The 25,982-nt window shown below is 47.6% G+C and overlaps 1 protein-coding gene across 4 annotated transcripts in view; it reads left to right on the top strand.

Annotated features, from left to right (window-relative positions):
- The first annotated feature begins 16,237 nt into the window (after positions 1-16,237).
- PRRX1 (paired related homeobox 1) overlaps positions 16,238-25,982 on the top strand; it is an 88,378-nt gene continuing 78,633 nt past the window's right edge. For 2 of the 4 annotated variants that reach the window (XM_083621666.1, XM_083621667.1), the window contains exon 1: positions 16,239-17,061. In XM_083621666.1, coding sequence (XP_083477792.1) covers positions 16,818-17,061 — 244 coding nt within the window. In that variant the 5' untranslated portion in view covers positions 16,239-16,817. Of the gene's footprint in view, positions 17,062-25,982 lie in introns of all 4 variants that reach the window. The other 2 variants (XM_083621668.1, XM_083621665.1) reach the window with 2 other exon arrangements.

Raw genomic sequence — 25,982 nt, 5'->3', positions numbered from 1 at the left:
TTCAACAATAAAAATTGATTTGTGTCATACAGCCAGCCCCATCAGTTAGAGAATCAGCAGTCCACCAAGGGGCACCTTGTCAGAGCAAAGAATGGCCAAGCAGGTGGAAGTCCAGGTACCTTCAGGCGCCAGGCCCCACCCTGAAACCAAAAAACCAAGGTGCAGCTTGGGGAACCAAGCATAGCAGGATGGGGGAAAGGGACTTGGAGACAGGGCATTTCTTTTTCCTTTCCTGCCTCCTGTATCTGCAAGGGCCAATTTTATTTTTATTTCAAATGCAGCTGTTTTGCTCAAGAGCAGTTATGTACAAATCAGCAGTTTTAAAAATTAAAAACCATTTATATTTGCTGTGCGGATCATGTGCCTTCTTGGGTCAAAGTGCATGTTTGGCTTTATTAAAATGTATTATATTAAAATGATATTAAATTATAATTATTAATAAATTCTTATTATTAATAAATTATTATTATATTAAAATGTACAATAGAGTTTGATGAGACATACACAAATGGGAAGAGATGGGGGAGCATATCAACAGATAAATGATGGTGGAATAAAGAAAGTGGAGCTCTGGGGGCTTTTCAGAGGACTAAAAGAACAGGACACCAAACAGATGTGATAGTGGAAAGTGAGAATGGGTTGATAGTAAAGGTAAAAAAAGGTAAAGGACCCCTGGGCAGTTAAGTCCAGTCAAAGGTGGCTGTGGGGTTGTGGCGCTCATCTTGCTTTTCAGGCCGAGGGACCCAGCGTTGTCACGGTCTGGTCTCCGGGTGATCGAAGTCCCGGCTGAGGACGTCGGGACCGGGGGCAAGATGGCGGGGTGGGAAAAGGAACGAGAGTCCAGAAGCCAGGGGTCTGAAGGTCAGGAAGAAGGGAGTCACGAAGTCAAGGGTCTGAGGGTCAAGAAGCAAGGAGTTATGAAGTCAAGGGTCCGAGGGTCAAGAAGCAAGGAGTCACGAAGTCAAGGGTCCGAGGATCAAGAAGCAAGGAGTCACGAAGTCAAGGGTCCGAGGATCAAGAAGCAAGGAGTCACGAAGTCAAGGGTCCGAGGATCAAGAAGCAAGGAGTCAAGAAGCCAAGGTTCAAGGATCAGGAGTCAAGGAGCCAAACGCAGCAAGGCAGGGAACGTGTTGCTGTGGAAAAGAGCCAAAGGCAAATGCTGACCTTATAGCCCTTCCCGGCTCTTGCCACCAGGTGCTGTGAGTTACCAAGCAGCCTCACCTGTGCGGCCGTGCCTTGCCTCTCCAGAACAAACTTAGGAAGGCCCCAGTCCTGCGAAGCCCTACTGGTCACAGGGCCTGGCTCCTGCACACACTCCTGAAAGGCGTTTGTCCACAGACAGCTTTCCAGGAGATGACAATTATGCATGATAGCTATGTTCTCATTCCACTGCTGCAGGTGGATTGCTAGGTCAGGAGCGTCCCAGACCCTGAGATTTCAAACTTGAGACCTGATGATGCCATGGGAGTGGCATGTTATTAAGCATGACACATTAAGCATTAACCACTGTCCCCGAGAGGATGCATTAAAAATAAATAAAAAATTAAAATGCAAAGTCTTACAAATGAGCAAATATGTCTCTGGTTGGAAATCCAGATTGAAACCTTTGCTAAAGCAGTTCTGAAGCAATGTACATTCTGCCTAATGTATAATGTGCACTCCTGCTTCAACAGCAGACCTGAGAGATTAGTAAAGGGCTCGAAGTATCATGGGTGATAATGCCCATGGTGATGATGATGATGATGATGATAATAATAATAATAATAATAATAATAATAATAATAATAATTTATATCCCGCCCTCCCCAGCTGAAGCCGGGCTCAGAGCGGCTAATAATAATAATAATAATAATAATAATAATAATAATAATTTTTATTTATACCCTGCCCTCCTCAGCCAAGGCCGGGCTCAGGGCGGCTAACAAGCAATAATAAAAACAAGTTGAATGATTACAACTTAAAAACAAAATTAAAATACAACACTTAAAATATTGAAACATTAAAATATTAAAATGTAGCCTCATCGCAGGAGGAGAAAGGAAAAGAAAAAAGAAAGAGAGGGAGGGAATCAAACTGGCTCCAAGCCAAAGGCCAGGCGGAACAACTCTGTCTTACAGGCTCTGCGGAAAGAAATCAGATCCTGCAGGACCCTGGTCTCATGAGGCAGAGCGTTCCACCAGGGCGGAGCCAGAGTTGAAAAGGCCCTGGCTCTGGTTGAGGCTAACAACAGTAAAAATAACACAGTTTACATAAAATCACAATCAATTAATTGTAATACATTCTAAAACCAATTCAGAGTCAAATGAATGGCAACCATTGGGCTAGAGTTCTATGAGGATGGCCAACTTTGATGATCCAACTTTGATGATATGATCATGTGCCTCCACCTCTGGCCCTTGCAAGCCATACGGAATCCATCTTGCTCTAGGGAGGGGGGATAAGAAGTGCTGGCTCCATGGGAGATGTATCAACAGGGATGGATGGCTGATTCCAAGTGATTGCCTACAAATCAGATAACTGCCACCTCTTTGAACTGCTGCTGAAGTTGGATGGGAATGTTATCTGCAAGCATCTGGATCTTCTCAGTCAGCACAGCTTTGATCACCTCAGCAAACTGACTTGTGTCCTCTCAGGGCATGGTTCCCATCTTGAAGGTCTCTATCAGTTTCTGACACGCATGCTTAGATGTTCTCCTGCAAAGATGCTTGTAGCATAATTAAAGTTGTGTTGTGCTTGCTAATTTGAACAGAAACCCCTTTTTTCTTTGGTAAGTGGCTTAGCTTATTTCCAAGAACCTGTTTGTGAACTATGGGTCCCTGGGAATATTTCTAGCAGGGGAAATGCAATAAAAGCTCTCTTCTTTAAAAACAAACAAGCTACTCACAAATAACCTGGGCTTGGCTGTACGGTGGTACCTCGGGTTAAGAACTTAATTCGTTCTGGAGGTCCATTCTTAACCTGAAACTGTTCTTAACCTGAGGTACCACATTAGCTAATGGGGCCTCCTTCGGCCGCCGCCGCCGCGTGATTTCTGTTCTCATCCTGAAGTAAAGTTCTTAACCAGAGGTACTATTTCTGGGTTAGTGGAGTCTGTAACCTGAAGCATCTATAACCTGAAGCGTCTGTAATCCGAGGTACCACTGTACTGCAAGCAAGTCTTCAGCCTGGAAGAAGCAGTGCTCTGAAACATACAACTTATACCACTGTTAGGACCTGTTGCCTTAAACTTTGGGGTAACATAGTTTATCTCAGAAATAAAGAATGGTATTAGCATAAAATAACATAAGGGGAGGCCTACACATTCTACTCATGTCAAAACACCAGACAGGCCCCACAAATAACCCACAGATGCATTTTAAATAAAAGGACACATTCTACTCATGTAAAAACACACTGATTCCTGGACCGTCTGCAGGCCAGATTTAGAAGGCGATTGGGCCGGATCCGGCCCCTGGGCCTTAGTTTGCCTACCCATGGGGTAGAGCTTCCGAGATCAAAAGTTGAAACAAATTTCAGAAGGATAGCTATGATAGTTTGCTGTGGCGAAACCAGCAAAGCACTGTGTAGACTTTTAAAGAAATGAACAGATTTCTTGTGGCATCTGTGGCAGTAGGTTCTAGACCTCCATAAATGTTTATGCCACAATAAAGATGTCACTCTTGAAGGTGCTGCATGATTCCTTGCGATTTGTTTCAAAAGTGGTTGACAATTAGGTCAACCAAACATTCCCTTCCAGGATGTGCTTACACATTCATTTGGTTTGGAATACTTATTCTCCCATGTGCTGATGTCAGCTTCAACTTTGCTTGCATAGTGACCACAAGTACTGTTCAAGAGCAGTTCACCGATTCTTGTTTCCCCCTGAACTGGCTGAGTGTGTCTGCTGTGCTTTGTAGCAGCCTAGCTAGCACTGTTTTCCTATGGAGCATCAAGCTTAAAAAAGGTAAAGGACCCCTGACAGTTAAGTCCAGTCGCAAGCGACTCTGGGGTTGCAGCGCCCATTTCATTTTTCTGGCCAATGGAGCCAACGTTTGTCCGCAGACAGTTTTTCCGGGTCATGTGGCCAGCATAACTAAGCTGCTTCTGGCAAAACCAGAGCAGCACATGGAAACACCGTTTACCTTCCTGCCGGAGCGGTACCTATTTATCTACTTGCACTTTGACGTGCTTTTGAACTGCTAGGTTGGCAGGAGCAGGGACCGAGCAACGGGAGCTCACCCTGTTGCGGGGATTCGAACCGCCAACCTTCTGATCGGCAAGCCCTAGGCTCAGTGGTTTAGACATCAAGCTTATTCTGCACCCAAAGTCTGCACTGTCATTCTTCTAAATGTTTCAAAACAGCTTATGCTTTCTAGCACTTTGAAACCAAAGCAAGACGTGTCTGTGACTTCTGTTCAAAAATCTACTCGTGCTAAGGGGAAGCCCCTTTGACAGGCGGCCCCTGGGCCAAGCACAGTTGCCAAACTCCACACAATTGTTTCACCTCTATCATCTCATTAATCCTTACAAGAATGCAGTCCTGTTTTACTCTGATGCCTAGAATCACCAGCAATGCAGTTGGTTACATTATTTTATCAGTTGTACAGCCCTGTCCTGTATATCTTCAGCTGTAACCGCACCGGTCTGAATGAATTCAGTGGGGTTTACTTATTTCACAAATAAATATACATATATGCCTCCCTTCTCCTCCTCCCAGCAGACTTTAGGGATGCCACAATTATCCATCTTTTTTAAAAGGGTGATAGAACAGGTTGTGGAAACTATCGAGGCATCTCTCTATTAACAGCGGCTGGCAAAATTCTTGCAAAGATCTTAGCAAACCATCTCCTAACTATATCCTAGGATACCCTTCCTGGATCCCAAAATGGTTTTTGACCTTTTAGGGGGACAGTGGACATGATTTTCACCGCTCAGCATCTTCAAGAAAAATGCAGGGAGCTAAACCAACCCCTATATATGGTGTTTATTGATCTGAATAAGGCCTTTGACACTGTAAATTGCACTGCCCTGCTGAAAATCAGCTGCCCAGATAAATTTGTGAACATCCTTAGGCTCCTCCATGATAATATGATGGCAACAATCACAGATAACAGTGAACCATTCACAGTGGAATCAAGCATTAAACAGGGATGTGTTATCGCCCCAACTCTAGTTATCTTCATCGCCATGATCCTACACATTGTTGAAGGGAAACTTCCCACTGGGGTAGAAATTTGATATATATCAAACAGATGGAAAGCTCTTTAATCTGGGTAGGCTGAAAGCAAAGAGTAAGGTTACCGTAACTTCCATCATGGAGCTTCAGTATGTTGATGACAATGTAGTATGTGCACACTCACAGGACGACTTCCAAACCATCCTAAATATCTTCGCAGAAGGTTATGGAAAGCTTAGTCTATCACTCAACATCCAAAAAACCAAAGTGCTGCACCAACAAGCACAAAACAAACCCTCTGCAGCGCCACAAATCCAACTTAATGGTGTAACACTGAAAAATGTTGGTCGCTTCTCCTACCTGGGCAGTTATCTTTCCAGAAGGGCAGACACTGATGCTGAAATTCAGCATCACCTGAGCTCTATGAGTGCAGCTGTCTCCCAATTGAAGTGCAGAGTGTTTGAGGACCAGGACATTCACAGGGAAACCAAAATGCTTGTTTACAAAGCTATTCTACTACCAACCTTACTGTATGCTTGTGAAATGTGGATCACTTACAAATGCCATCTCCAACTCCTCAAAATATTCCATCAACGGTGTCTCTGAAAAATTTTACACATCACTTGGGAAAACAGGCAAACTAATGCCAGTGTACTGGAAGAAGCAAAGATCACCAATGTCGAAGCAATGATTCTTCAACATCAACTTTGTTGGTCTGGTCATGTTGTGCAGATGGCTGATTATCGTCTCCCAAAGCAACTACTCTATTCCCAACTTAAGAATGGAAAGCAAAATACTGGTGGACAAAAAAAGAGGTTGTGAAAGACGTTCTAAAGGAAAATCTAAAAATAATGTAGTATAAACACCGACAACTGGGAAACACTGGCCTGCGAGCGCTCCAGTTGGAAAACAGCCTTTACCAAAGGTGTCATGGGCTTTGAAGACGCTCAAACACAGGAGAAAGGGAGAAACATGCTAAGAGGAAGCCACGTGTGGCAAATCCTCACCATGATCAACTCCTGCCCGGAAACCTATGTCCCCACTGTGGAAAGACGTGTGGATCCAGAATTTGCCTCCACAGTCACTTACGGACACTCTGCTGAGACCATGTTCACAGGAGACAATCTTACTTAGCTATGAGTGATCACCAAAGAAGAGGAAGGATGCATATACACTGTAGCAAGAGACATAACCATTGCTTTCTGAAAACTCATGTAGATTGATGTTTCCATTTTAATGGAAACATTTAACAGTAGTCCAGGGAAAGTGTTTAAAAAAATAAAAATATTTTAGCCCAGATAAATTCTGGACTTGATGCTGATTATCCTGCTGACCTTTTTTTTTTGGCGGGATTCATATAACTTTATTCACAAATGCAACATTTTGCACAGCCAGTGTCCAAACTGCAAATTCTATAACAGCCATTCCAAACATTCTCATTTATTACAGTTTCCCCCCAAAAAACAACACAACATGCACTTAAAAAGATACTTAAATGAGTGAAGGGTATGCAAATGACAGAATTCTTTTTTAAAGATTAAAGACGAGTTTAGAAGTCAATGAGATTTTAATTAAATTAAATGGTACTTTAATGGGTACTTACTAGGGAGATTTATGGAAACACATAAACTTGGTTTCCATGAGGTGGAGCCTGAGCTTTTAAGAGTTACCTTACGGTGCTTTTTCCTGCTGCAATATAATACCCCAAATATTTGTAAGTTGTGACTAAACATTGAAGTCTCTCCCTGCCCCCCTTTTGCAGGGGTGAAGGGGGAGATCAGTGGTGCCAATTTGTCTGCCCCTGTTCTGATTATTGGATGCTTTTTTTTTTTGTAAAGGAGAGAGGCTGTGGGGGGAAGGTTTCTCCCTTCAGGGCTAGAGATATCTGATATCCATTCTAAGTGCAGCCAGAAGGACAAAGTTTTGTCTCAGACTGCAGAGAAGGGTGGGTGGGTGTGGGGAGAATGGTCAATGGGTTTGTTTGTTTTTTCAAAAAAAATATTTGTTGCAAACTTAGCAGGAGATCTGTTATTTCCGATGGGCAATTATGTCTGTTTTAGTATTTCGGATTCAAAACACTGATTCCCCCTTTCAGGGATGAAAAAATATTGATACTTTAAAAAAAGGAGGGGGTTAATGTGTATTTATTTATTTACTTATTCTCCCTCCTGACTGCCCCTGTCTCCTGTCTAGAAGTGCTATCCAATGACCCCTGGCACTGATTAAAGTTTCAAGATGACCCCAAAGAGCTTTCCTTGCGCTGGCTGGTTATAAAAGTTGTTTTAACTACTGCTTCAGCCAAAGTCCGGGCTTTTGCTGTGCAGAGTCTGAGACTGTTCGGTTCCCAGGCAGGGAGGACTATGTTAAAGAGCCGATGAGCTGGAAAGAGGAAATGCTAATTTGGAATATGGTTCCTCCTCGTAACCCACAGAATAGCACCTCACTGTCTAAAGGCTTGTGGAGAGGAGTGGAGAAGCATCTGCGTGTTTGCCAGGCAATGAATTCGTCATATCCAAGGTCTGGTTAAGGTGGTTGTGGGCCCTGGTGCAGTTCTCAAAACAGAGCCTCCTTCCTCCCAGAAACAACCAAATGAAACAAAGAACCACAAAATAAGTCTTATGGCATCTTAAAGACCAGCACTTTCATTATGGCATGAGCTTTTGCGGGCTACAAAAACAACACACAAACCTCTGAGCTTACCTGCCTGCACATTTTGCTTCCTAACTTTCTTTAAAGGAGGCTAATAAACTGACTTTTTTAAATGATAGAGTCTGGGACCCGTTGCCAGCATGGGCCCTGGTACCAGTGCTCCAGTTGTTCTGTTATAATCTAGCCATGTTCAGATCCAGTCCCCACAAGTCACACAGTATCCATGCTGGAATGATCCCTGACTGTCCGTATGGCTGATGCCAAATATCACAAAGGCTGCCTAATCCATGGAACAGCACTATTTCAGGTTTTGGTTAATGGGAGGGGAGGAAGAGGGCTTTCTGTGGTTTCTTGAGGCCAGCGGCTGAATGACAGAATCACACCTGGCAAGTGACAATAGTGTGAAGTTGCCAAAACAATGACATAGGAAGCAGCTTTTATAATGAGTGATATATATACAGTGGACGCTCGGGTTGCGAACGTGATCCGTGCGGGATGCACGTTCTCAACCCGCAGCGCTGCATCTGCGCACGCGCGGGTTGTGATTCAGCACTTCTGCGCATGCGCAGAGCACAATCTAGTGCTTCTGCGCATGCGCGACCACTGAAACCCGGAAGGAACCTGTTCTGGTACTTCTGGGTTTCGGCGCGTCCGTAACCTGAAACAATGCAACCTGAAGTATCTGTAACCCAAGGTATGACTGTACTGAGGTACATCTGCCTCACTATTCTCAACTTGTAACTGGTAATAGGTCTCCAGAGTTTCAGGCCAGACTCTTTCCCAGCCCTATGTGGAGAAACCAGGGACAAAACCTGCTCCACACAGAGCAGACATACCACCTCTGAGCTACAACCCTTCCCCCAAACCTGACAAAGCTCATGCCACGATTGCACCAGAGATAACTACTGACATAAATCAGATCAAAAAAGACACAAAATAAAGAGGGGGTAACCATGAGAAGGCAACAAGTTGGGAATTGGGTCCTGTAGATTCTGAGAAATAAGATAGAGAAAAGTCTAGTGCAGAACCACCCATATTAGCCTGGGTCCAGAATACATAACCTCTTTGTCTGGAACAACCCTCCGTATACCAATCTTTGAATACCTCTTCCAAAAGCAATATTTTAATTAACATTGCCGACTTACTCTCATGTTCTCAATCAGTCTTGTAATAAGATGCAGTGAGTGCTGAATGCTAAAACTGACATGACTGCATGAGACATGAACTCAAACATGAGTTTTTAATGTTTTGGAGAGAGAGAATAAACTTTGGTTTCAAGTTGCTGCCCTGTTGCAGACTTGATTGGACTCTGATGGTCTGCTCACCCTAAAGCTGTCTGAGGTATTCGGTGCTCTAAAGCCTAATTCTAAACTGCTTGTGGCATTTCTAGATGATATCAAGATGTTTGGATTTTTCGTGTGTTTTTTTTAAAGTTGAATTTACAGTGGAAAGTTAATGCAGGCTACCTAAGCCCCAAAGAACCTTCAAATAAGGGCAAGATGGAAGAAGTCCGCATTAGCCTTGGTGGGAGCCTTGCCTTATTTCCGTGTAAACACATGCTTGACTCTACATGTTTAAAATGTAAACGCAGTGGATTGTTCACATGTGATCATGTTCATAGGGTCTGCTCAGGAGGAATAATAATAATAATAATAATAATAATAATAATAATAATAATACAAAACAATTAGAGTTAGCAGTTCTGTCAGCTGTGGGAAATATGGAATTTTATGGAGCTGTACCAAATACAGTTGTACCTTGGAAGTCAAATGTCCTGGAACTCGGATGCTTTGGCTTCTGAATGCCCCAAATCCGGAAGTGATTGTTCTGGTTTGCGAACGTTCTTTGGGAACCCGAACATCCAAAAAGGCTTCCGCGAATTCTGATTGGCTGCAGAAGGCTTTCAGACTTCCTTTTCCCCAGTGAGCAATCCCAGCCAATCACAACTCAAGTCATAGCCATGATGCCTTGGTTCCATGATGAAATCATGAAATCGACTGAGGGCATTGATTCCTGGCCTCAGTATACAAACAGTTTTTGCCGCTTTTTGTAGCTCTTTGAAGCTGACAAAATGAGGAAGGCACTTGTGAGAAATGCAGGATACATTGCACATGAGTGATGAGTGGGGAGAGGCCTTTGAGAAGGTCACATTTTGGGGGTCCTTTTGAATTATTCTGCCCTTCTAATTTTGCCACCCCTAGAATTGAGCTGCCCTAAGTGGCCACCTTGTGGTTAAACCATCTGTAAAGGTAAAGGACCCCTGACCATTAAGTCCAGTTGCGGACCACTCTGGGGTTGCGACGCTCATCTCGCTTTACTGGCCGACGGAGCCGGCGTTTGTCCACAGTCAGTTTTTCTGGGTCATGTGGCCAGCATGACTAAGCCGTTTCTGCAAAACCAGAGCAGTGCATGGAAATGCCGTTTACCTTCCTGCTGAAGCAGTACCTACTACTGCTAGTATCTACTTGCACTTTGACATCCTTTCGAACTGCTAGGTTGGCAGGAGCTGGGACTGAGCAACAGGAGCTCACTCCATCGCGGGGATTCGAACCGCCGACCTTCCGATCGGCAAGCCCTAGGCTCTGTGGTTTAGACCAGAGCGCCACCCGCATCCCTTAAACCAGCTTTGGGAAGAATCAAATTATTATATGCTATTTCACATCAAATACTCCATGCTTTGAAAATCCAGGGTACCAGGAAGAGGGGTGCTAGCTTAACCTTCTTCTGAATGCACTGGTTTCAGGAGCCTAGATGTTTGTGGGCAAGAGTTCAATTGCACAAACCTCACCTACAGTCTAAAATGGTATATTCCAAATAGAATTGGCACGCTGCAGGAAAAAGCTCTCGCATGGCTATCAGTAATGTGTGAGTCACCCCCAATTGTGGCAGAAACCACCGGGTTTCCCTTGATCTAGCTATGGTTATCCTTATCTTGAATGTAATGTGCAAAGACACATCCGTCATGTCTGTGTTTATGAGACCGGGCCTCTCTCTACGTTTACCTGTGTCTGTTTATATGTGCACACATCCTTTTGAAGGGCTTATGGAACTGTGTGCCAGTACCCTGCTAATACCTTTAAAAAGGTAAGGGTTGGCATAGAGTGCCAGGAGTCTGCTGTGTCTTTGGCACCCAGGGATGACAACAAACAAGAGCAGTCAGAGCGCTGGTGCGAGATACTAGCCTCTTTTAACATTCTGGCAGTTCTCAGAATGCGGGTCACGGGAGGCATAAGTTGTAGTTAATTTCTTTAAAAGAAAGTTGCCAAAGTGAAGGGCTGTGTGGTTGGAAATGTACAAAGCAATAGCAAATGCCTGGGATTGCTCTCTCTATTTAGATGTAGAAGATTTAGATTTAGAAGATTTAGAAGCCAGTCAAAGAGTTCTCCACACAATGCACATTAAAAAATTGTAGATAAAACACAAGCTGAAATCCACAAAACTCTTTAAAAAACGAATATACATCAAATAATTATCTTTAAACCACATATGGAAACAGCAAAACATTTCAAAAAAATACAGCAAACTAAATGCCTGGGTAAGCTTGCTGGAATAAAACAAGTTTTCAGCAGTCATCTAAAACGTAATGAGAACACTTTTCTAATGTCAATTGGCAGGGAGTTCCAAAGGACGTATCCTACCACACTAAAAGATCAACTCCTTGCAAACCTAGAGTCAACATGATGTGGCATTTATAGAAGCAATAGATCCACAGATCAAAATATTCAAAGAGGGGTTGCCTGTGGCAAAGTAAACTGGCCCCAAGCCATTGATGGCTCTTATGGCAGATTAGAAACACTTAGCATTTTATATAACAATTTTGAATTGCCAGCATGCATTATTTTGCTGTACTCCTTACAGAAACACTCTCAGGTAGGTTAATGTGATTATCACCCCCATGTTGCAGACGGAAGGGTAAGACTTGGATTTTAGGACAAGAGACAGGAATCAGTCCAGAAACTTCCTGAATGGTTGGACAGATGATCAGTCACTCTTCTCCTCAGACTGAACCTGTGTTAAGTGATCTTGATGACACTTGGATGTTTAAGAACACAATAAGGGCCATGTGGGACCATACCAAGTCCCACCTAATCCAGCAATAAGGAGAAGATACAAATTAAGGGTGGCGCTGTGGGTTAAACCATAGAGCCTAGGACTTGCCGATCAGAAGGTCAGCGGTTCGAATCCCCACGATGGGGTGAGCTCCCGTTGCTCGGTCCCAGCTCCAACCTAGCAGTTTGAAAGCACGTCAAAGTGCAAGTAGATAAATAGGTACCACTCAGGCAGGAAGGTAAATGGTGTTTTCATGTGCTGCTCTGGTTCGCCAGAAGCGGATTAGTCATGCTGGCCACATGACCCGGAAGCTGTACGCCGGCTCCCTCAGCCAATAAAGTGAGATGAGCGCCGCAACCCCAGAGTCGGTCACGACTGGACCTAATGGTCAGGGGTCCCTTTACCTTTACAAATTAAGGAGCATGAACTAGGATGTTCCTTGCTGGATGCACCATCAAGCAGGCATGCTCTGACATTCTACACTCACCCTTAACCGGTTGTGTGTAAAGCCCTGCATCTGCTCTGGAAAGAAGCTTTTGTTTGACTGCTATGTGTGGAGGCGCAAGCTGCAGAGCCCTAGCGAGGACAAGACACCCCATGCACACCCAGAAGTATGTTTATTTCCTACTTTTCTGGGTTGGGTTGGTGTTTTCAAAGAAGGTTCATAGTCAGAGGGTGCAGGGCTGAATGAGCGGGCCTGTCTGCAAGAACATTCTTCTGCCGAACACTCTGGCAGACAAGAGAGTTGCAAGGCTCTTGCTTTTGCTTGGTCTCCAGAACTTTTGTCTCCAGCATGGTAAAAGACCCTGGCACCATCCCGCACAGCTGCTTGTGTGTGAGAGAAGGAGAAGTCAGGATAAAACGGCCTCCTCCCAAGTCCCAGCTCCTTAATTAAATGCATGGCAAGAACCGGGAGAAGCACATCTGGTTTCAATCTGCACAGGCCCTTTGATGGCATCAGATGTTCTTTTCCCTAACGGAGGGTGTGTGGAAATTCTGGCCTGTCTGTGGCAGCTTGGAGCCCAGGCTGGCTCCTGTCACTGAACCCCAGGGGCCCTTCTCCTTCCCTGCTGTCGGCTGACCCCTGCACCACACTCAGCCCCACCCCCACCCCCGCTTCGGTCCTGTTATTTCCCCCACTCAGAGAGGCACACGGGTCTTGTGAACAAGCGCTTCATGTTTTGCCTGCTTCACCTCCACTCTTTTCTCTCCAGCGAGGCCATGGGATAATTCACACAAACTTTTTCAGCCGCACTAAAAAGTGCTTTTTTTTTAATTCAAAGTTATAACAAGACATATTATCCAAAAACATATCCTTATTCCGCCCCCCCATTTTTCCTCCCTCCCCCCTCCCCCCCCCGAACCCAACCCGACTTCCCTCAGTTCCACTCTCTGGTTTCTCCAACAATGCTGTTTTCTGCATGTTACAAAGTTGTATAGATCCTCAAACTGTTTAGCTGATTATTATCAGTAAAAAAAATTGTGAATGTTCATTCAAAACCTGCCAAGGAGTCCAGTTCGCTTTGTTGCATCTTCAGATACTTTGTGAAAGGTTCCCATTCATCCTTAAAGTCACAGTTATCCATGTCCCGTAGCTTATATGTCAATTTTGCCAGTTCTGCATAGTCCATCAATTTTTCTTGCCATGATTCTTTAGTTGGGGTTTCTTCAGTCTTCCATCCTTGTGCAACCAGAACTCTTGTGGCCGTTGTCGCATACATGAAAATGTTTTTCAATTTTTTTGGCAGGTCTTTCCCTACAATCCCCAACAAAAATGCCTCGGGTTTTTTAACAAATGTTAAATGGAACGTTTTCTTCATCCACACTAAAAAGTGTTCAGACCTTAAAATGTAAAATGTAACCCAACGGAGACATGCACCTTTGTCATTCAGGTGATAACTGGCAGCTAAAAGTGCAAGAGGAGTTTGAAGTCCTAGAAGCTGAAATGTCAAGTTCTCCCTGCCTGTGGTGTTACATTTATGACGGCCTAGTCAGATATCATGGGAGCAACAGACATCTCTGTGATGCAAAGGACTGTGATGTTCCCAACTTTTGGATTTCCACAGCAGAAAACGTGTCTCATTTATGAAGTTTTCTTTGATAAACAGTTTCCTCAAACTGCGCAAATGTCTTTGTTTTGTTTTAGTGACTTTTTTTAGCTTGTATTACAGAGGCTGAGACCATCTCTCTTTGAATGGCTTTAGGCAAATGTCTATCAGGGATCAGCAAACTTTTTCAGCAGGGGGCTGGTCCACTGTCCCTCAGACCTTGTGGGGGGGTCGGACTATATTGGGGGGGGGAATGAACCACAAATAACCCAGAGATGCATTTTTAATAAAAGCACACATTCTACTCATGTCAAAACACCAGGCAGGCCCCACAAATAACTCAGAGATGCATTTTAAATAAAAGGACATATTCTACTCGTGTAAAAACACGCTGATTCCTGGACCGTCCGTGGGCTGGATTTAGAAGGTGATTGGGCTGAATTCATCCTCAAGGCCTTAGTTTGCCTACCCATGGTCTAGATCAGGAGTGGTTAACTACATCCCTGCTGCCCCTGGCCTTTGCCCACACTGACTGGGCTGATGAATACAACATCTGAAGGGCCATCTGCTCCTCACTCCTGAGCAAACCTTCCCAAGTTTTCCCTCTGAAGGTCTCCTGAGAAGGAAGAAGTACTAAGCAAGCCATCATGCAATGTTGTATTGTGTAAGGTGCATGCACGTTATGTATTTGCATTTATATATTGTATGTGTGCAAAGCAGTGAGAGAAAATTCACACACACCACACACGGATATCTGTCTTTGGAGACAATGGAGTGCGCCTCTGGAGGTGAAGCCAAACTGCTAGGAAATCACAGTGCCTGAAATGGTATCTCACATCAGCTTATGATCCAGCCAAAGTTGGGAGATTTTTACTTCTGTTGATTCTAATGGAAGAGTTAAACCAGGCTTCCTCAACCTCGGCCCTCCAGATGTTTTGAGACTACAGTTCCCATCATCCCTGACCACTGGTCCTGCTAGCTAGGGATCATGGGAGTTGTAGGCCCAAAACACCTGGAGGGCCGAGGTTGAGGAAGCCTGAGTTAACCATTTCCTTCATTTTCTCATACTGGAAACAATGAGCCTTAAATAGGTTGCCCATTGCCTCTTAGCTTTCTAGGTGGACAGAAAAATAGTGTTTTTTATGGTTGATGCAGCAACGGTTAAGAATGGTGATGTCCAATTGGTTTCCATGGGAGATTTAAAGCACACTTAACCCTCCCACCGATATTTACAGGGCTTTAAAATGCTCATGCTGATTCTCTTTAATTTGGCGGTGGCTACCTCTTTCTCATCCCAAAGACTGCATCCACTCTTGGCCAGCCCTCTGGGAATGCACAGGAGCTGTAGTGTGGCTACCCTTCTCTCTCTGACACCAGCCCCCCCCCCACCTAAATCATAAACCCAGCATAAATAAAAATACTGAATTTTATTGTCTACCTTATGTAACTATTGAAATATCTGCATACTGAAATATGGAAGCAGCAAAAAGAAAATATGCAAAGCAAACAAACACAAGACCTGGCTCGTGGATGTAGGTTCATCATCATCTAGTGAGGCTTGCATATGTCAATGAACAATTGCAACAACCCCACTATAAAGCTTTCCTAACGAGCACAAGATCGTCCCTTGGAGCTGATTCACTCATCAACTGCTGAGTAACCAAGTGATGGACAGAGAGCTTAATCAAACGTGTTTTATTCAAATTGATGCACAGCAATAGGAATAATGCATAGGATATGCGCGTCTGAACCAAAACTGTTGCAACTGCAGGAAACTTCTTCTTCTTTTTTTTTTTTTTTTTGGTAACGTTCAGCAGAAGCTGAGCTGATGAGGCTGGACGTGCCCCGTTTCCTAAAGTGCTTCTGCAACCTCCCCCCCATGCAAATGAGATTCTCCAGCAGGACCTTAAACTAATCCGCAGCAGTTAATTGGAAAAACAAATAAGCAGACCGTGTTGGGAGTCACCGCCTGCGTCCGCCTGTGCTTCCCAACTTTCGACCCGACGTTTGGAGAGGGGGGCGCAAAACTTCAATCTTTATTGAAGAAAAAGCCTCTCGCGTGCGCTCTCTGGGATCAGATGCTTGCGAGCGGGTGGGGAAGTGGGTCTCTAAATCCGAGTGTGGGTTTGGTGAGTCTGGATTGGTAGGAGAAAGTGGGGGTGTGGGGGGGAGAGAGAGAGCCTGCCCGGGGTGGGTGGAGGAAGGAGGTCTGTAAAACGTCAGAAACAGCACAAAGCCTTTGCCACGTAATTAGAGGCTCCTATTAAGTCTGGGTCTGCCCTCCCCAGGGTCCCTCCAGCTCCCCCAGCCCCACCCACCCACATGCCAGGCTGAGCCTTTTGAAGTGCCAGAGAGCCGCTCGATCGGGAGAGGGAGGGGCGGGTGCGCAGCAAGCGAAAAAGAAACTCGCTCGAGCTCCCCAACCAGCCTCCTCCTCCTCCTCTTCCTTCACCAGGCAGGCAGCAGAGAGAGAGGGGGTCTGGAGTGGCGCTCCTGCGTCCGTCTGTCGGCCGGTCGGAGCACTCCATCTGCAAGACCTCAGCCCCTCCCGACGGCCCGCCTTCACTTCTAAGCGCGCCGTCGAAGGAGCGCGCCCAGTCAGGGAAACGCGAGAGGGTCGCGAGAGCCACCGGGAGTCCCATTGGAGGCGCCCTGCGATTCAGCAAGAGAAGGCACCCTTTGGATCGCCGGCCAGGTCCTGCCGCCTCCCTGGTTTGGGCCGCTTTGCGCGCTTGGTGTGGATTTTCCCCTCTGGAGTTTTACTCGACGGCACTTCGGAGAACAGGCGGCAGCTGCTGCGGGGTTTGGGGGAACGTGCTTAGGCGGGGACCCCCTTCAGGCTCTGCTCTTCTTCCTTGGCTCCCTTCCTCTCCCCACCCCACCCCACCCCGTCCCTGGCCTGGGGGCCCAGAGCCATGACTTCCAGCTACGTGCACGTTCTGGAGAGGCAACCGGCCGTCCTGCCCACGCGTCTGGAGAGCCCCGGGAACCTCGACAGCCTCCAGGCGAAAAAGAACTTCTCAGTCAGCCACCTGTTGGATCTGGAGGAAGCCGGAGACTTGGTGGCAGCGCAGACCGACGAGGGCGTCGGGGAGAGCGGCCGCAGCCTCCTGGAATCGCCGGGCCTGACCAGCGGCAGCGACACGCAGCAGCAGGACGGTAAGTGGCGCGCTGCGAAGCAGCGGCTTCCTCCTACCCAGGCTCTCGACTTGCGAGTCGCCGAGACTTGGACTGGTCTTTTCTGAAGGGTCAGCCCTCGCCTTCCCCGAGAGTAAGTCGGAGTGGGGAACTAGGACGGGTGTGAAATAGCCCCGTTCAAGGGGGCTAGTTTAGAAGACTTAGGCGCCTTCTAAACACACCCAGCGCTTTTTTAAAAAAACAACCTCGTGGGCCCTCGGTTTCTGAAAGTCACGTGCAAAGATAAACATGGGTAAAATAATAAGTAAAGTAAAACACACGGCGGAGGAATAATGTACGTTAATGCAGGGGAAGATCTGTGCCAGTTGTCAAGTCATGGTCGCATCACACCCATAACTAAGTTTAACACTTATCGAACCGGTCCTACTCAGCTTTATTCCGGACCCACTAATCCAGATCAGTTTAATTCATATTATCAGCCTCCCGTAGACGAGTTGTCGGTGCAAATTAGAATCCCCACCGCCTCCTTTTACTACATTTTGGGTAAAGAGCAGGGAAGGTCAACACGTGCGGCTGAGGCGGGTCGTCTTCGGATGCCCGGGTTAATGAGATGCAAAGGGAGCGAGCACTGCCAGAGACCGGGAAGCGGGTCCCGGGAGCTGGCGAGGCCTCCGGTTGAGCTGTGTCTAGGTGGTGTATCTCTGCGAGCATCTCTGCTGCCATCATAGGGTAGCAGGGGAAAAAGCGTCGCTGCTCCGCGCAGAATCCACCAAAAAGTTCCGCTGCTCGAGTCCTGCTGAAACGAACAGCAGGGCAGATATGCGCGGTTTCCACGGGGCTTACTTACGCAGGAGATCTCCCTAGAGCTGCTCCAGAGCTGAAATCCTGCGGACACTTTTTTGAGAAGAGGTCCTGTTGATGTCAGCATCGGCTTCTGAGAAAGCAGGCGTGGGTTGTTGAGCCGTCCGTCGATCAAAGCCTCTAGCCCTCGCGTCTAATTCTCTAAGCGACTTTCCAACACAGAGACGCGCACGCAAGCAAAACTGAGAGCACCGCAATCCCCAGCCGGCGTCTTCCCTCCCGGAGAGGTTTCTGCGATTTGGATTTTAATTTTCCGCAGTCCGGGTTGTTCCAAACTTACCAGCGTCACTGCTGTGATTACCGGTATTTTCAGTTCAGAAAGAACACAGATTCCTGTTGTGTGCGTGCGCTTTAAGGACGTCTGAATAAAATGCACAATATAATAGTATAAATGCTTTTCAGTTCCCCCACCCCCTGGTTGGAAGAGTTAGCTCTGGAAGTTATGGATCCTTCCATAACTGCAGAAGAACCAGCCGGTGATGCCCGTGTCTGAGCCAAGAAGATACTTAGAAGTCTGGTTTATTTTAAGCTAAATACAGACACTCGTTTTAAAGATAACTGAAAGTAGCGTCATGTAGGAATCCTTCTGCATTATGCTCCTTTTATCCTTCGGTCCCTCACTGGTCAAACACGTTTAAACACCACAAAATCCTAGGCCTAATTCTCACAAACAATAGCTAAACTGTGTCGGGCTTCAGAATGCCACCGGATTGAATACTCCTTCCGCAGGGAATTCTCCTAGTTCTCTAGGGATGGTAAGTTATTTTATAAAAGAGGAACAGTCAGTCACGTGGGGCCCCTCCTGCAGTTTGGAGTTGTACAGCCGAGACCCAGGCTCCCCTCCTCATCCGTTGTGGGGGACGCGCGGGGCGGGGGAGGTAGCAGGTTGCGCATCTTTCCGAAAGAAAGAGGGCCTTGCATAATTTTTCTAATATTGGGATCGATAAATAACAACAGCAACTGCTTAAGTCTGTCTCCAGGAATGAGTCTTGGGGAAAGATTGCTGGGCCAGCCACACCCAGGGGCTCTGTAGGGAGGCGTGCTAGGCAGGTTTACTCCGAAGCAAGTCCCGTAGAACTTAGCGGGACCCCCTTTGCTTTAAACCTTTGCATCAGGTACAGATTCTCAGGTGCGCCTTTTCTCCCCCATCCTTCCGACGGGGCCTGACTCCCCATAGGCTGGAGGTTGCAGCCCGTTGCTAGGGATGTGGGGGACTTGGTCTGCGAGATCTAGCCGGCGTTCAAAGGCTTCCCGTCTCATTCGTTGCATTGGAGGCAATGGGACTCAAAATTGCTCGGCTTGGACTGGAGTGTACCCGTTGGTTGTTTGTTTGTTTGTTTGGTTGGTTGGTGGCTGTTGCATCTCATGCAATTCCCCCGAAGCTTTTTTGACTAAAAGCTTTTGGACTTTGCTTCGAGCTGCTATCCAAAGCCCGATTATTTAGGAGTCCAGCTTCACTTGAAATAATTCGCTCCGGATTGCGAACTGTAGGAGCCGAGCGAGGATCGACGCTGTAGAACCCGCCCCTCTTCCTACCCCGGGTCTCCGCCGGCCTATGCAGAATTCACGCAGGGCGGAAAAGGGTCCGTTTCCTTCGGACCCAGACTCTCACTTTGCCTAGGAAATCAAACGAGCTATTCCAGTATAATACAAGAAAAACAGGGCCGCAACAAGCTGGCATCCCAATGCAGACGCATTCCGATGTTATTCACTGGATTTAGGATCGCCTCGCTCTCTTCGATTCCGATCCAAGACATATTGGCTCATATTTGATCAGAATTGCTCAAGTATGAAAATCGTCCCGAAACTTTTCGGGACCATCAATTTATAGCCAGTCTAATTTACAGCGGTTTAGGGCTAGGAGCAAGTCGGTTGGGTATACTGGTGAGTAAATATGTCGTGGATCGGAAACACGATCGAAGAGAGCCCTCAATCAGTCAGGCCAAAGGACATCATCCGATTAAGACTGCTTTGGGAGCGCAGCCTTGAAACACGGACTCAGAAGTTAAGTCTCCCCTTTTTCAAATGCAGCTTGCCGAGGAGGAAAGATGCGTTCATGGGCGTAGCAAAGGGGGGGGGGCAAGGGGCAGCTGCCCCCTTAATCAATACAAATCTGAGGTTCTGGCCCCCCTTACAAAAGCCTGCCCCGCCGATCCTGGCTACGCCCATGGATGCGTTAAGGGTTTTCTGCATCTGACTGGAGTTGCTCGTTGACCTCTCCAAACCACTTTATCTCGGGCTATTGGAGCCCACGCTCAGCCCAGAAGTAAAGGTCACCCGACTTGCTAGCTCTAACCGCTTTCTAAAGCATTTCGCCCAGGTTCTAAGCACCTTCCGAGGAAGCCCGGATCTATTCCTTTGCAGTTTAGGCCCGACGAGTCATGTATCCGCTTCCTTGAAAACAAAACCATTTGGATACAGCGGGACGGACTTCCGAGTCGGCCTGCCTTTCATCTGCACGTGTGAAATCGGTCGTCGCACCAGCAAGCCATTGAAGCTGCGGGGTCCCTTCTTGGCTCCATCCGTAGCCAAACCTCCCTCGCCTGCCCCGCTCCTTTCACGCCAGAAGTTGCCGGAAGAGCTAAAGAAATCCCGCGAGCGCGTGTACAGGACTCCTGAGAAAGAGAAAAGCGCTGAGGGCAGGACCTTGAGCTGCATCCTGAGCCTCCTACCCGGGGAAATAATGCTTCTGTCGCGGAAAGGGCGCAGACCTTGGCGAGCATTTGGGGCGCGCTCTCCAACGGGCAATGGCGTTGGCCCCGAGTTCCCTGCTCCTGGCGTGGAGCTGCTCGGCCAGAGGCCTGCCTGGCTGCAGGCGAGCTTAAATTCAGATTATTCCCATGTCGCGCCCTCTCGTCCTCTTTTGGAGTCTAACCCCTAGGAAGTAAATGCGCTTGTGGGACTGACTTCCAAGGAAGTGCGCTCAGCCTGGTAGCCTTATAAGCACAGCGTCGCGGCTAAAAGGGGCGAAACAGCAAGTCATCCTTCCCCGAGGGTCCTCCGTAAAACGAGCCAGGCCCGGATTGCCCTTGGGAAGGGCAGCCTGCGGGATTTCACCAGGCTGGGTACCAACGGGTTCCAATGTTTCTCAACCCTGACTCCCCAGCCGTTGCTGGACTACAACTCCCATCACCCCTAGCTAACAGGCGGAATGCAGGTTCAAGCTCCTCAACTCCTCCGCTTTGGTTCGCTGCTCCCTTCCACAAGGGCGGGCTTCTACTCTCTCCCCCTGCCATCCGATGTGGCGTGGAAATCGGGCCCCAATGAGTGGGGAGACTCCTCTCGGAAGACACAGCTTCTTGCTTAGAGCGACAGGGAGCAGAGCTGTCCCGGGGAGGAGCGGGGTGCATTTTCAAGGGGGTGGCTTGAAGGTGTGGAAGGGGGTCCCTTGAAGGCGAAGGGGAGCCTTCTTTTCCGGACCCGACTCCTTCCCGTGCCCGCCGAGGAAGAAAGGGTGTGTGCGGGAGAGTCAGGGCCGCCGGGAGTCTTTTCCCGGGGCTCTGAACCCTCTTCGGAGCATCACGAGGGCCCTTGTAGAGTTGGAAGGGACCAAGAGGGCCATGTAGTGCAACCCTCTGCGACGCAGGCATCTCTTGGGTGTTCGCTGGTGCTGTTGGAGCGGAGAAGTGGCTCCAACGCGGGAGAGAAGGCGCGCGATATTTACGCATTCCGTGTTCCCCTATAGCTGTGCCGTCCGCCTACAAACCCCCCCCCCCACATGGGTGTGTGTTTTTCGTAGGGAAATCAGGCCGTGGTTGTCCTTGTTTTTAAAACAACAACAGCCACCTTGGCCACACTTTTACCCCCACAAGAAAAATCAAATGGCTTTGCAATTGCAACTGTGAACCAGGCCGCTTTGGGGAGGCGAGGAATTTAAAGTGAGCAGTTTTCTGGCAGAAAGAAATCGCGTTTACAGGGATCGCGTTTGCAGGCCATCCTAGCCACGTCTACTAAGCTCTGCTGAATTCAGTGGGTGGGTGTGGGTTTACCCTCCGCGTCTTTCCCTTGCGTTCAAGCGCGCGGTGAACAGGAAACCCTCGCGCGCTTCCCTCGTTCGGGCAGTTTGTCTAAAACGGATTCTGCTTTGCACAGGGGAGCCGTTAACACGCGCGCACTTCTTGCGCCCGTCCAAGTCCCGGGCAGGCGATTCTCTCCCTTCATCACAATGACCGCCCCCCCCTCCCCCGGCAATGCAGAAGGGGGCGCCGGGCTCGGAACTAACCCACAGAGCTCCTCCAAGAGCTGCCGAGGGCAGGGAGGAGACGATGCTGCGTGCGTATGTCTTTAAAGCGTTTGGTTCTTTCTGAAATGTGCCTTTGCTCCAGGCCCCTCTGTAGGTGGGTTAGCCCGCTAGCGAAAGCTGACTCTGTCCGCCTTGGCCAAGAGCATAGAGAGAGTATGAACGGGTGTCGGGCTGAGCTTCGTAGCTCCCTTCACCCTGAAAAGTTGTGGAGAGGGCGGGGAAGGGAGAGACAGCGAAGGTAAGGAGAGGTAGGCCCGAGCAAAAATTTGCACCACAAGCACAAGTGCCTGGGAAGAAGAAGACCTGTCCATTTCACTGTGACTTACTTTCATGTAGAAGTCCGGGAGACATTTCACCAAGGAGATGTAAACTTCAATCCCCACAGACTTTAATGACCAGGAAAATGCACAACTGGTTGTCCCCAAACGTAAGATGCGGGGACCCCCCCTCCCCAAGCTGTTCGGTTTCATTAACCACTTTGGGCTGCAAGTTTTCCACTTGCACAGAATTCGTCACGAGGCTGAGATGGAAAAGCAGCGAATTCCCAACTGTGGTGAAAAAGAAGTTGTTGGCAAACGACGCCTTCCTCTTAAAGAAACTGCATGGTTTTGTGGCAACCATCCGTTGAGTGCTCAATAATAACTCTGCTTGAGGAAGGACCTTCCCTTCCCATTTTGTCTGACGAAGAATTCTGTCTTGCCCCAAAGCTTGCCTGCTCTCTCACCCTTGGTCGGATAAAAGAGATAGGGCATATAAGTTTCGAGACTGACAGAAAATCAATTTATCCGAGCTTATTTTATGTCCCTCGGGTGGGTGGCGGTAGAGAACCCTGGTGCAACCACGCTGCGATGCAGTTGGGGGGCTGGGAGGGGGCAAGTAAGCCCCCCTGCGTCTCAGCGCTCGCTGTGGGGGTTGGGCAAGGCATACAGAAGTGAAGAAAAGAACTTGCTTTTTCAGTGGTGCCTGATGAAAAATTCTGTCTAGTTCGAAAGCTTGCCTGTACTGGCATAATTGTGAGACTACAGTGAGATGAGGATACACCTTGGGTACAAATCCAAAGGAAGAGAACACATTTAGAGGGAACCCTCGAAATATAAAAGGCAACTCAAGGGCGATCTGCATAAATCTATCCACAATAGGAAAGGGGCCAGGAGGATACTGCAATTCGCAAGAGCTTCTTCTTTTCCCATCTTAGGGGTCTAACAGTCTGCAGACAAAGATCAGCAAGGCGTCTCACTCTGCTTTGTCCAAACACTAGTCTCTTTTCCTTCCTCAGAAATCGAAACGTTATTGAGTATCCGATTTGAAGAAGAGTTCTGTGTAACTCGAAAGTTTGCGCCCCACCTTGTGAGCATAGGTTGCTCCTATTCAGGAATTTATTCTACTGTGAATTTTGCTCTGAAGTGAGCTTAGAAAAGGGGAACTGGAACTGCAGCAGGTCCTGTGATTTTTTGGGGGGTAGGGTCCCTGCAAGCAGTTAGGGCACGAAGCGAAATCATTTGATTCCAAAATGTCTCCTCGTGGCCCACGAATGTTTGGTTACCAACTGGCATGCCGTCACGGATGTTTCGAAAGTTTCTTTGCTGTCTGGTTAAACTTAGAGAGGATTTCCTGCCTTTTCTTCTCTTTTCTGAATGCCTCTGCAGCTGACATAACTAACCCCTAACGCATCAGCACCTAGATTTAAACATAAACGCAGCCTGAATTAAGCACCTCGAAATTCCACAGATTCCAACAGGGGACAGATGCAGCCGATGCCTGCTTCCTTGCCAAGCAAGGTAAATAAAGGAGTTCCGATGGGGCTTCTTCCAAAGGAAAAACGGATAAGATTTTTGTCTTAAGCATCTGCACAGTTCTTCTTTTAAAACGAGCGCGCCTTAAAAGTGCTTAAGCCTGGCTTGGGTCGCTCAGTTAGGCTTCGAATAAAACATGACTACCCTACCCTAAATTTGTTTGACAACGCCATCCATTTGAACTGGGCTTCCTTCGCGTTAAAACTACGGAGTTCCTTGAAAGCCAGTGCCATTCATTCATCAGTGGGGCTGTCTACAAAGCCAATTGCTCCCACCTGAAAATTTATGAATGGCTTCGTTTCGCTTGGCATTGCGGCGGTCCCTTCCTCAGGAGGTTTCCAGTGGTTCAAGAGGCGCCTTCTCCTTCCAGAGAACTCTGCAAGGCCGGGGCGTTTTTGTTGAGCCTCCGGGAGCGAAGGGACAGCGGGAGACGCCGCAGAGCCCACTCTCGGCCACGGCACGTGTGCGCTCCGCAGCCGCGCATTTCTCACTCAAGCACAGGAAAGCCAAGCGCTCCACGTCTACGCATGTTGTTCCTTTTCCAAAGGCGGATCAATGGGGACTCGCCTCCTTTGATTCCGACAGCCTAGGATTGCGAACAACGTGCGCTTTCAGACGTGAAAGGTTCCCGGCGCCGCATAATCTTTCCGAATCGGGGACGCAGCCTTAAGCGCTCGTTTTTTATTTGTTTGTTTTTTTAATTGTCCAAAAAGGAATTGTGACTCTGGCTTCTTTTTTTAGTTTTTTAATGGAGGGGGGGGGCGCCTCTAGAGTCCGATTCACAATGCAGTTAGTATGGGTGCTGGGATCCGAAAAAGTGAATTGGCACGGGTTCGGTGTCCAAAAGGGGAGAGGAGAAACTCCCTGCTTGGGGTCTTGCCCCATGATGGTGGGGGTCATGCCAACCTCTCCATCTGTGCGCTCTCAAAGGCCTACCTCCTGGAAATGTACGAACGAGGATTCACGTGCGTCAGTAGGAGAAGCTGTTGCAGAGAATAATAGACCCTACTCAGCTCCGCTTTATTTAAATATAAGAGAGATCCAGCCCGATCTTGTGAATTGTTACTCAAAAGAGTTGCGAGGGTTCTACTACTCTCGAGTTAACCCTTAACAAAGGGTTGCCGCTGAAGGCGCGCACGCCTGCGCGGAAACCTGTGGGTTTCTGACTGCTTGCCTCATTTGTGGGCAAGTGGACATGGGCAGGATCTAACTGCGCGCCCTTCGGACGGCTCCTCGTTGCCTCAAGGGAGATTTGAGGATACATTGGATTGGGCTGTCAGTAAGAGCATTTGCGGCAGAATGTGGTGGCGCGGCAGGCAGGGGTGCGAGCTTGAAAAAAATAATCGATCACATGATGCGGCGCGCGCACAGTGTTTGAATGGCAATGCCCATCAACTTTAGGAGGGCACTGCCCCCTTAAATATTTGGGGGGCACGGGGGGCACAGACCCCTCGCCTCTAGCAGTTGGCTCCTATGTGGCCAGACCATTGTCTTCTTCATATGACGGGTCCCCGCCTTCGGATGGAAGAGGTATCGTTTCCTTTGTGAAGCAGACAATTAACACGCTAATTAACACGTTTCTTTTCTCTGCTTCTAGAATCCCGATAACTCGGGGTGGGGCGGGAGGAAGGAGGGGGAAAGAGAGTGAATGGGATATTTTAAGCAGGGTAGATAATTATTTAAAATTACTCAGATTACATAATTTGAATTACTTTAATTATGACACTACCACGACTACAGGAATAAACCGGGGTTTGCTTCTGCTGCGAGACATTTTTTGGGGGGAATAAAAACAGTGTTTTGTTTTGTTTTTTTTTAAAAGGATCACATGCTTTAAAGTAAAACTAGAGTAATAATAAAATAAATAATAACATGAGCATCTCTAACCTCCTGCACGCTGGCTTGTGGGCCCTTGCTTTAAAAATGGTTTTTAAATATAAAAGCAAGCAAGTAAGTAGGACGAGTGAGGCGGGGTCCCAGCGTCCATCCTGGTGGCCCCCAATGCTGAAGCGGGGTCCCTCTAGGTGGTGACTTGGGGTGAGTCT

Source organism: Podarcis filfolensis (assembly GCF_964270895.1).
Source record: "Podarcis filfolensis genome assembly, chromosome: 6".
In the NCBI taxonomy this organism is placed as follows: Eukaryota; Metazoa; Chordata; class Lepidosauria; order Squamata; family Lacertidae; genus Podarcis; species Podarcis filfolensis.
Note: the sequence above shows the minus strand (reverse complement) of the source record. Positions and strands in the feature narration are given on the sequence as shown.